The 12,397-nt window shown below is 42.1% G+C and overlaps 1 protein-coding gene across 1 annotated transcript; it reads left to right on the top strand.

The window, feature by feature from the left end:
• The first annotated feature begins 903 nt into the window (after positions 1 to 903).
• rab1ba (zRAB1B, member RAS oncogene family a) lies at positions 904 to 11,319 on the top strand. Its single transcript, XM_040047187.1, has 6 exons — positions 904 to 1,371; positions 4,971 to 5,043; positions 5,156 to 5,251; positions 7,080 to 7,175; positions 7,397 to 7,528; positions 8,224 to 11,319. Exons 1-6 carry the CDS (start codon positions 1,358 to 1,360, stop codon positions 8,416 to 8,418), a joined length of 606 nt encoding a protein of 201 aa, XP_039903121.1. The 5' UTR covers positions 904 to 1,357; the 3' UTR covers positions 8,419 to 11,319.
• The last annotated feature ends 1,078 nt before the right edge of the window (positions 11,320 to 12,397 follow it).

Below are 12,397 nucleotides of genomic sequence, written 5' to 3'. Positions count from 1 at the left end.
AGTGAGAAGAAAATGAAGCTTATGCATGATTTCAATAAGGGAGCTCTGAGGTCTCACATCTGTCTGATGTCACTCATGCTGTGTGATTAGTGTGGTATCATACATAATTTTTATAACTTATACAATTCCTCATTTAGCCCCACATAATAACTGGTGTTGTAATTTAAACTGGTCATATGTTTTCAGTCTCATTTTCCCTCCGGCTGTGCCATCAGCTGAGCTGCAACACCATGAGACACGTGTCTGTTTGGAGCTGATCCTTATCTGAAAAGGAAGCTAAAGAAAAACATGCATTTTTATTTGCTGAGATGGTTTGTAGTGGAATCACCAGTTTATTTCTGAATTGCTAAAACAACTCTCATTCTTCGAACTCATTTATTGAATCAACACATTACAAATAAACTCAATCAACACTGGCAATGTTTGCATATTCCCCCTAACACCTGGGATTGATTATTTAAAGATAGTTTTCACAATAACCATCGATTACCTGTGCCTATGACGAGTTTCCTGAATATAATTTATTATTTAAGGAGATCGGTGGAAGAACTATGAGGTAAACGGTCGCTAATCTAATCGATGTGCGTCATTAAATATATTTATTTCTAAACCAAAAAGCCTGCTCACACACAGGTTCGCCAATAAACTGTATGATACCTTTAAATTTAAATTGCGTTTTTTAATTTGAGATCAGAAAAGTCACACTGAGAGTAAACGCAAGCTCCAGCAGCTCTGCGCTAACAAAGCAAGGCACACTGGCTGCGATGACGTTATGTTGACCACACAGATGTCCACGTTAACCTGACCAGCACAGGTTAGCGTGGGCGTGATTCCTAAACAAGCAGCAGGTGTTAAACAGCTGGTTGTCATCCGCGTGACACACGGGGAGACCCGTCAGTGAAACCGTCCAATCGGTGGATGCAGCACGTGGAACACGGAGAATATGTAAAAAATACAATCCGGTGTAAAAGTCATTTAACGTGAAACACCGGGAGCTACTGGCAAGCTCCACGAGCCACCATTTCTGTATTTAAAAAAAAGGTTTACGCTTCGTAATTACACGTCACCTTTCGTCACTACCGCACCTGCGCAGTCGTCGTATACATTTAGCAAAGAACGGTCACAGAAAGGCAGAAAGAGAGAAAATACACTAACCTAACCGGAGGAAGCGATTTTATGTCCGTAAGGATTAAAGCTATAAGAGCCGATAGAAGCCGACTACAGCGGAGGAGTCAGAGCAGTGACGGGGACCGTAAACAACCGTCGATGTGCCTCTGATATCCGGACATACAAGTCATCTTTTTTTCCTGAGTAGGAAGAGACGAGTCGCCGACAGAGAAACATCCAGACTGCAAGCATGAATCCCGAATAGTGAGTTTCACGTTAAACACAATCAGCTGCACGGCTGTTGTTATTGTCTTCTTCCAGGAAGTATCATTGTGTTTGGCTAGTTTTCTGCTACATCACACCAGGCTGGTTGTGCTAATGGAGAACAGCAGCTCGGCTTCTGTAAACAGGGTGCGAACAGCTTCTTTAACGTGTCAGCTTTCCCAGTGCGGTTTCTCCACACATCAACAAACACTTTGCTTGCTCGTGTCTCCCGTTTCCCCCGTGACCGCGGACCTTTAACTACGACCCCCCAACAAAACAGTGTAGAGAGAAACGCTAATGTAGTAACAAAGAAAGAAACGCGGTTATTGTTCGTTTCAGATACCAGAGCCAAAACGTGTAACGTTACCAGCTGGTGATTGGGCTGTACTGGCGTGTTATGGCTGACCTGTAGCCTGGGCGAACAGGCTCCGCCCACTGTTTCCCTTTTCTCCATGGAGACGGCCACAGTATGGAACACTCGACAAAAATACGTTTTTACTCCCACTTGCATTTAAACTTTACTATTTCCATAGCAATACTTTTTAGATGTATGCAAAGGCAGCTCATCTGTGTTGTTTGTGTAGGCTGTTGCTAAACAAAAACATAGTTTCCACACTTTAGTTGGAAATTCTTGAATGTCACACCATGGAACTTGTTACATTAATTACCCTGAATGTGTTCATATCTATCTGTCTATCTATCTATCTGTCTATCTATCTACAAACACACACACACACACACACGTGATATAAATATTTATATGTTTAAGGAATGTACAAGGGATTATGACTGATTAATCGTACACTCATAATCTGCCTGTGCACTCCACAGTGAGTCCTGTTAAACCGCTGTGTGTTCTTGGACCTGCACCTCAGTTTTAGGGTGCTGTCAGTCTTCTGATAACCAGGGCAACTTTATGTAGAGCAGCAATTCTTTTTATCAGACAGTTCTTCTTTCCATGAGGTGCTATGTTGAACTTCCAGTATGAGAGAGTGGGGGAGCAATAACACCAGCTTCTCACCTGAGACCTCGTAACATGACGCTGAGTAGGAATAAATAGCTAACTGGGCACAATTTGGACATTTGCACTTGAAGGTGTACTCACTTTTGTTGCCAGGTTTAGATATTAATTGCTGTGTGTTGAGTTATTTTCAGCAGAGGTAAATTTACACTGTTATACAAGCTGTACACTGACTGCTTCACATTGCATCAAAGTGTCATAGCTTCAGTGTTGTCCCATGAAAAGATATTATAAAATATTTACAACAATGTGAGGTTTGTACTCTTTTGTAAATATACATCCATTAGTGTAATTACATTTGATACATTTTCATAGACTTAGAATTAATCCATTAAGTTTGTGGCAGTACGCCAAAGGTAGAGGAGGGAGAACTCGTAGGCATCACAGGCTGTGGAGGCAAATTTAATTTCATGTTCGCACCTTCAGAGTCTCGATATTAAGGGTCATAGCTAAGTTTTGTCATCTGAGAAGGGGTCCCCTTCACCTGGGATGTGAAAACATGATGCAAAGTAACAACCGGCATCTGAAAGAAGTGTCCTCTCTTTCTTCTTTCTTTAAGTCTCATCTTCTCTAACACACAAAACACTGAAGGCCTACACTCAGAGTTGTTTTGTCTGCTGCAGCTATATGCAAATAAATTGGGAGGAGTAAAGGCCCCAGTATACTCACCGTTAGGCACAGGAAGTGGCTGCAGTATTCTTCTGAATGATGGGTGTTGCCACTCAGACAACATTGGTATAAAAGTGTTAACATATAAGGGGAAGAAGTGCAAATCGAAAGCAAAGACTCTGCAGCGTTTATTTATTTGCAAAGTTTTTTCCACAAACTTCCCTCTCTCTTCTTCTTTCACTTCTCCACTGCGTAAAACTCTGGATACTGTAGGTCTTCTGAAAAAGAAAGTCTCACGTCAGAAGTGCTTGACTAACTGGTAGAACTCTCAAACATGTCTCACTAATTCAGAGGATCATCATTTAGCCTGGAGAAATAGTTTGTTGCTTTATAAGAAAGCCCTCCGCAAAGCCAGAACATCTTACTATTCATCACTGATTGAAGAAAATAAGAACAACCCCAGGTTTCTCTTCAGCACTGTAGCCAGGCTGGCACACAGTCAGAGCTCTGTTGAGCCAACCATCCCTTTAACGTTAACTAGTAATGATTCTGTGATTCATCTTTCTGAGTTAACTTCAGTAATTACCTCCTCGAAGCATCAACGTGTCTTCTATATCCCGATTCTACAGGAGTGCTCACAGAAGTCCTGCCATTAAGTGACGTTTCAGTCTTAAGTATGATCAAACTATCTCAATTAATCAGCACAGGCCTTAAAGCTGGCTGCAGTTAAACCGTATATATCACATTATGCTTGAATAACCTCCAAAAACAAATGTTTCAACCATAGAGTGCCTAAAATAGTGCTGGCATACTCGTTTTAAACCAACCATTTAATAGTTTTTCTACTTTGAATACTAAAAATCTGAGTGAACTGAAATGTTTTATTTTAACCATTTTTTTTATCCATCAGTTGCACACAGAGGTTTTTCATAGATGGCAATGCTGTCACAGTACGTCTCTCTGAGGTCAATCATAGACCTCTAACAAACAAAGAGTCATAGCAAGAAAGAAGTAAGTCAAGCAAGAATTCATGAGACTAAAACATTGAAATTAAAAAGATGCTCTTTTGTGAACATAAAAATTGTACAATTTAAAAAAACGTGATTCCGTCAAATTACAGAAACAAAAGTCTAGATAGTGGCTATGAAAATGACTGACCACGAACAGCCACAGCTGTCACAGCTTAACGTTTTCTTTGGCGTGTGGGGAGACGTTTAAAACATTCGTGCTTTTGCAGCTCGACTTTTCCGCTGGTGGAATAAATTCTTCGTGCTACCTTTTGCAGCAATAGTTTTACAGCATGTTTTGCAAATTACTGCATTTTGTTCACCGTCACCTGAAGCTCCTCCTGGCGCTATGTTATTCCATGTCTGGTAGGATACAACACACATGCTCACTGCAGTGTGCCGGGTAGAATATTCTCCAGTTGGGAGGGGGCGATAAATGATGCATTCACAGTGTGCGGAAGAAAAAAAGTGAATGTTGCCGTGGTGATTTATACTGGTTTGTTTCAGTAAAGCCATTTTAACCATTGTATGTGGAAACACTTGCCATACCTTTATCGAGTCTATTCGATATATCGCCCGCTGATTTGAAGAACGCGGCACTTTTCAGGGGTCGAGTCGTATCAGCTTAACCTTAGCTAACGTTTATCTGCACGCTCCTTTTGACAGTTGTGTTTGAACAGTAATTGTAAAAGGAAAAAAAGTTGTATTGTCCATTGTTATAAAGTCACATAGGTCTGATTGTTGTAAGATGAGGTAATATTGTGTATATTATAGTATATTTATGTTTTTGTTGTGACTTGGTACACATTTGTTTGAGCATCCCTACTTCAAATTAAAAGAACAATGGTTCCATTTAATTAAAGGGGGATTTGCACTTAGTCGGGTCGTATTATAAAATGTTTCCCACTGTTTTTGTTTTTTATTGCAGTGGAAATTTTTCAGCCTTGTTCTTTGTATTTCAGTGACTATCTGTTCAAGCTCCTGCTCATTGGAGACTCTGGTGTAGGAAAGTCTTGTCTTCTACTGCGTTTTGCTGTAAGTAGTACCTCCTCACTGTAAGATGTTTTTCACTTCTGTTGGACTGAATGACTGTTTTTAACTGGTTTTGCTGCTGGCCTGAATCATGCTGTCCCTCCTCTTTCTGTAGGATGACACCTACACAGAGAGCTACATCAGCACCATTGGAGTGGACTTTAAGATTCGCACCATCGAGCTGGATGGCAAGACCATCAAATTGCAGATTGTGAGGGCACATGTACACACAGAGCACCACATTTATGGTCTTCTTTTGCGGCTGGTTGAGGGAAATTTGGCCAGAGTGTGACAAAACTACAATTCTGTAATCTGTGAGATGTCAGCTTTTAGAAAGTGGATTGTTTGCTTGGTTACATTTGCTGGACTGAACATGGGGTTCGATAGTTTATGTTTATATTTATATTTACACAGCAGACCTGACGCCATGACTGGTGAACCTGGAGTGAGCGAACTTTAGTTTTTGACAAGTCACACCGATGTCTCTCCCTCCCAGCTATCCCAGCTCAAGTTCCTCCAGATTTTATAATCCTCTGATAGGAGCTCGATCTTCAGTTAACCCCACTGATTTTTAAGTTTAAGTTGGGGCTTCTGTGCAGGCCAGTCAGTAAAGTTGTTGTTAGTTTTCTGAAGGTAGTTTTTCACTATTAGAGAAATATGTTTTAGATCGTTGTCATTTTGGGAGACACAGCGATGATGCAAATCTGTTTTTGCTCTGACTGCTTCATGATGCTAATCACTCCGGCTCTTGATACTTGGAAATGCTGTGATAACTTTGCATATTTCCTGCTTTGTGAGAATCAACAACTCTTTTTCCTCAAGTCCAAACTGATGTTTTGTTTTGATCGTTTGTGAAGTGACAGGTCAAATCCTTGCTGAACTTTTTATACTACATGTACATTGGACGATTTCATTGTAACCACTGGGCAACTCCTGAAAAACAGCCCTACATCATAAACCTCCTGCAACAAGCTTTACACTTTGAAACTCAGACAAGTACTGTTCTCCTGGCAACCGCCAAACTCAGATATGTCCATCAGAATAACTCAGGAGAAGTTACCCAACAGAACGTGTCTCCACTTCTGTAGAGCCCATTGGCAGCATGCTTTACACCACTGCTTCCGATGCTTTCCGTTGCCTGCGGTGATATAAAGCTGCTTTGCCATGGAAACCCCTTCCATGAAGCTCTCTATGCACTGTTCTTGACCCAATCTTAAGGATTCTGAAGAAAGTTGGTAGCTCTTGATTCTCCATAAAGTTAGCAACCACTGTTCACTATGCACCTTAGCATCTGCTGACACCAGTCTGTAATTTACATGGCCTACCACGTCACGTCTGAGTTGCTGTCCTTCACAATTGCTTCCACTTTGTTATTGGAATATTTAGTATGAAGGTAATTTGGTGACTGTACTTGTTGCACAGGTGGCAGCCTATAGCAATATCACGCTGGCTTTAACCCCTGACAGGGACTCATTTTACAAGTGTTTGTAGTTTGCATGCCTAGGTGCTTGATGTTATACACCTGTGGCTATGGAAGTGATCGGAATACCTGGGTTCAGGGATTTGGATCGGCGAGTGAATACTTTTGGCAGTATAGTGTATTCTTGACTCTGCCCTGAGGCGTGTCTACTCAAGGTAGATGTGTTTCCTCAAAGCTTTCTAATTTACCAAGTCATTGAAAGGCTAGAGTCATCTGGAAAACAGAAATATTCAGTCTACAGTCTACAGACTACAGAAACTTAAACCAACGATGGCGCAGGTTAACTTTGGTCTATTATTAAGTGTATCATGGATTTAGGGTCAGTTATGGGCATTTAATGTTACACCTGCAGTGTTAAATGGTAAAAGCAACAGTTGACACTGCTTAACTGGTGGCTTCATGAATGTTTCATTTTTCACAAACACAATTGTTTTTCTATCATAATATGCTCACAGCAAATCAAAGGAAGAAATGATCTTTGTGCTTCTACTTGTTAGAATTGTAATATATTAATATATCCTCCCCTTTTGCTCCTCTTTCTCTGTCTTTGTCCCTCCAGTGGGACACTGCAGGCCAGGAGAGGTTTCGTACTATCACCTCCAGTTACTATCGTGGAGCCCATGGCATCATAGTTGTTTATGATGTGACCGACCAAGTGAGTGAGCATTTTTATGGAGTTATGGTCTATTTAATTAATAAATAAATATTTGCCAATACTTGCTACTTTTATCTGAAGAAGTGTTAACTATGTTGTCTTGCTATGTTCTCCTCAAGGTTTGGAGGAAGATTTGAACACTGTCATGCCCTGATTTTTGAAGATACTTTGTATTCATGTATAGAGACGGCTTTTTGTTCATATTCATTCTCATTGCACAGGAGTCCTATAACAATGTCAAGCAGTGGCTTCAGGAAATTGACCGATATGCCAGTGAAAATGTCAATAAACTTCTGGTGGGCAACAAGTGTGACTTGACGACTAAGAAAGTAGTGGACTACACAACTGCTAAGGTGGGGCTGCTTATGAATATCTCTCTCTCTCTCTCTCTCTCACTCACTCACTCACTCACTCACTCACTCACTCACTCACTCACTCACTCACTCACTCACTCACTCACTCACTCACTCACTCACTCACACACACACACACACACACACACACACACACACACACATATTGTTGGACTGTTGTAAATCACTGTCACCCTGTTCTCTTAAAACCTCCCTCAAAAGCCTTCAGTTGATCAGAGTGCTGCACTGAGTAGTGTCGGGGGATCGTCTAAGGAGCTTAGAAAACGTCTTCAGTTCTTAAACCAAATGTTGGAGAGTCCCAGGTATTTAATTTCTAGTGGAAGATGCATTTTTGGGATTGTGCCGCCTCAACTGCCACTCACATCCTGCATCGGGTGATCTCACTTGAAAGGGTGACCCTGATCAGTAGTGGGTCAACTACCGTCTTACGGGACAACTCCCACCAGGGATTAAACACCTGGGACTCTCCAACATTTGGTTTTAGAACTGGAGAAGCTTCTCAGATGAGAGGTGAAACATCTTCAAGAAACTTAAAGAAACTTTCTTTCTAAACTCCTTAGACTACCTGGATGACTGAGAACCCACACAGACACTTGAGGCCACCTAATGGGCTGAAATATTCTGACTGCAGATCTCTGACTGTTTGCACTTGAATTTTCTTCTTATCTTTTCAGGAGTTTGCTGACTCTTTGGTGATCCCCTTTCTGGAGACCAGTGCCAAGAATGCCACAAACGTAGAGCAGGCTTTCATGACCATGGCAGCCGAGATCAAGAAACGCATGGGCCCTGGGGCCACAGCCGGCGGGGACAAGCCCAACTTAAAAATCGATAGCACCCCCGTCAGGCAGTCTGGAGGGGGCTGCTGTTAAAGGACCTACAACCATCTCAGTGATTTCTCTACTCTGTTCCCTCCCATCACCCGTAGAACTCACACCCCACCATATAGCCCACTCCCACTCCCGACTTTCCCCCTGTGACCTGCTCAGACAGAGGTCTAAACTGCAAAGTCAGATTGAATCTGTATGAGGGTTAATTCAGACCTGTTTGATTAGACAGAGGAAAGCAACCAGGAAACACACTGAGACCATTTCATCTTTCGCCGTGGAGGCAGAAGGAAATGAGATACGGCAGGAGATTAGCATTAATTTAAAATGACATGGAGATAAAAGATTAGGTTCAAATTCAAGTGAGGTTATTGCTACGAAACACACACACACAGTAGTGATGGCACGAGTTACAAAAATTAAAGCCGTTTGGCCAAATGCATTTGTCCTTGGGCTCCGTCTGTTTTTACTGATCTCAGCCCAAACTTCACTCGCACTGCACACACTCACTACGCTACACACTGTGGATGACCTGAACTCTGTAGGATGCTAGCAGTCTAACTGTGACGCATCGTTGTTATTCCTGAGGAGGGTCTAGGATGGATGGATGGTCTAGGGAAAGCCCAATCAGGGAGCCCCCTCTCCTTCATCTGTTTCCTTCCTCTTCTGAGCCACTTTTTTATAGTGTGTTTAGACAAAAGCAAGGTGAATGTTTTTATTATGTAACTCTTGTTTGAGGAGTCAGCGTTCTTTCGCCTCAGTCAGCCAGTGTACTAAACATGCAGACGTGTGCTGTGAGCCAGCAGGAAGCAGACGCCTCTGACTGTGTCGACCAGAGTCTGCTTCTCTCTGTTGGTCTGTGTGTTGGAACGGTTACATTTCCCCCCAAAGTTTTTAACTCGAGCACCCGGGTCTGACTTTGCTTCATCATGTATCATTTATTGTGTAATATATAGTCACATGTTCTGTGTGGACACGCCTCGCTCACTCTTTCTCAAACAGACTGGGACTCTCTGCTACGGCCTCCTTAGTGCTGCACACTGTTTCATCCATGTAAAGAGATGGAAAGTGTTGATGTGAAAGATGGCAGAAGGAGAACTTGCTCTCAGTCTCTTTATAGTGTAAGAGCAAAGTAACTAAGCCTTTGTAGCAGAGGCTAGCACGATGAACCACAGGGTCACCTGAGCCTGACTCTTACTGTTGTTTTGTTGTTTTTGATTTGAGTCAAAAATTCAGATATCAATAAAACCACCAATATTTGTATTTATCTACATACAGAATGTAAGTATTGAATAGAATCAGAGCTGCTCTGCTGGATAAACTGTGATCGCACCATTTCTAGATTATCTCGAGCATCTTTTTGCTACATTCTGTATCGGATGATAAACTGAACTCGGGCCATGAAGGTGTTTCCCTGACACTGCACATAGATGATGAAGGATGACTGAGCTGGAGTGAAGAGATTCACTCAGTCAGTCATGTTTCATCAAAGCCTGCAGAACTTTTTGTCCCAGGAAATGTTTTTCAGGATCTTAAAGGTTCCTTTAGATTGGAGTTCGTCTGTGTTTCCACTGCAGTCTGGAGTCAGTCTACTGGAATGCAATAAAGATGAGCAACCATGTTCTGCTGTCGTGATCACTGCTCTCTGCGTCTGACTGGTCAGTGCTGAGCTACAGAGGCCACTGTGAACAGGGGGCATTAAAGAGCCTTCACAGGACTCTTTTGTGTGGGAGGTTGGACACACGTGCTTTAGGACCACAGTGAAACTGTTTTCAGAGTAATATTTTTTGGTAAACATCACCCCTCACCTCATTTGACTGCCAACAAATTGATCAACAAATTGATTGCAAACAGTAAAAACTTCTGTCCAATAACAAAGGAGCTACAGAGGAGTGAAATACTGAAGAGTAATGAACACAAGATGTCAATGTTAAGCATTACCAGCATCTCTCTAGAGTTTCTTTGTAAGTGGATTTTAAGGGGTAAAATAATTTTATTGGAAACTAAATGTCAGCCCTAATCCCTGCAGTGGAAACTCTAAAGGAACCTGGTTCTGCTGATAGAAACAGGGCTTTCTTCTGACAACACTGGCAATATCCTGCAATTATCTTACAATAAATTTTCTGTTAGTATTTTTTTTTTATATTTCGTTTTGTATTTTCTAATTGAGGCCTCTTGTCCGGTTTCATAACAGCAGATTTCCTTCTTGTTTGCAGATGAAGCCGGTGCAGAGATGTGCTGGTTGAGGCAGTTTTAGGAAACTGATGTTCTTTGTCTGTTATGGACCACACGTTGTTTCAGTCCACGAGTATGTCTGGTTTTTCATCAAATTCTTTAGTGCTCTTCTTTGTGTCTTGTTTGCATTTGAATGGGAATTTGAATGCCTAAGAAAGCTGTACTTATATACTGCAGCCAGTTTCATCTTGTGCCTTGTGTTTGTGGGTGTCTGGATGTCCAGTGCTTTTGGTTTTATGGCCAGATATGCACTTCCAGTACAGGCCTTTAGCCAACGATGTCAGAGAAAATTGGTAAACCTCAAGATCAGTTCAGTCCTGACCTGCTGTCAAAAAAATGAAGCTCCCCAAATTCTGGCTCCCTTCTCTCAACCTGGCAGCATTTCCAGCTCATGTGAGCACAACTGCTACATGTATGAGGACAAACATCGAAAATATGAGAAAATGCAGATACCCCCCAAAACTTGTTGAGTCGTGTGTGTGTGTGTGTGTGTGTGCGCGCGCGCGCTTTCAGAAAGTTCTAGCTCTGCATAGATTTGAATAAAGCAGGTGTGACGGTTGCTTCATGTGTGGAACTAACATAGAAGCCTCAGTTTGCAGAAGGTGATTTAGTCTTAATTGAATAGATGCTGAACTAGCAGTCATGTCATAATCAAGATGATGATGATGATGCACTGATTAATTTTTTTAATTAAATGTTTTCTTTCATCAAGTCTTAATATTCTGATTTATAGACATTTATAGACACTGAATCCTGCTCTGCTGTGTAGTCCATGGAAATATAAGGAGACCGTCTTTGTTTCTGAATGTGATACATGTCAAACATTTCTCTTTATTTCACTTCCCATTTTGTTTCCTGTGTTATTTGGACTCATTTATTGCTGCTTAGTGGCTTAATAAAGACACTTGATGTTTATTTATAAAAAGCAGGTGCTCAGCTGTCACCTGCTGTCTTTTTCACTTTGGTGCTCTCTCCCTGCTAAACACGCGCGCGCACACACACACACACACACACACACACACACACACACACACACACACACACTCTGACAAAAAAAGACTGACCTGAAAGATGGGATCAAGGCAAAGCTGGAAACCTGGATGACAAGAAGATGTGAATGCAACATTATGGACAATCCCTACTTGTGCCCATCACCACAACCAAGCAGCTAGCCCACCATGGCAGCTGGGATCAGGGAGATGCTTGGTTTTAAGATAAACTTGAAGAGATAGAAAAGATGGAAGCCAGGAGGATGAACCAGCTCCACCGAACCATCCATGGCGTTCTCTCTGGCAGGAGTCTGGAATGTGGTGAACGACACTAGAGGCCAGTTTGAAGCCAGTTGCACAAAAGTCACCATGAAGTGTGGGATTTACCTAGGAGATGCTCTGGCTCCATTGCTGTTCTGCCTGAACCCCCTCAGTAAGATCACTGACTATGGATAGTAACCACAGAATAGAGTAATCGTTAGCCACCACCTCTAGATGCTTAACACCGATCTGTAAGTGAATGGGATTGATTGATTCTAGGGTCAGCGACATTGGAATGCCATCTGGATTGTAGAAGTCGAGTTGGATAGTAGTGAAGAGAGGATAGGTAGTCACCAGGTAAGAGCCTAGGTGCAGGCTGTGCAGAGATGCCCCGGAGACAATCCAGAACATAACAGGCGGAGGCAAGATGCAGGCAGGGCATACGTGGTATGCCATAACCAAGTGGCTGGCATAGAGTACAGGAACATCTGCATTGAGTGTAGCCTGGATGTCCCGAGGTAAAAAACGTGATAGGATTG

This window comes from Simochromis diagramma, unplaced genomic scaffold (genome assembly GCF_900408965.1).
Source record: "Simochromis diagramma unplaced genomic scaffold, fSimDia1.1 OVJJ01000113.1, whole genome shotgun sequence".
NCBI classification, from domain to species: Eukaryota; Metazoa; Chordata; class Actinopteri; order Cichliformes; family Cichlidae; genus Simochromis; species Simochromis diagramma.
The sequence above is the reverse complement of the archived record's forward strand: the minus strand, read 5'-3'. Positions and strand labels throughout refer to the sequence as shown.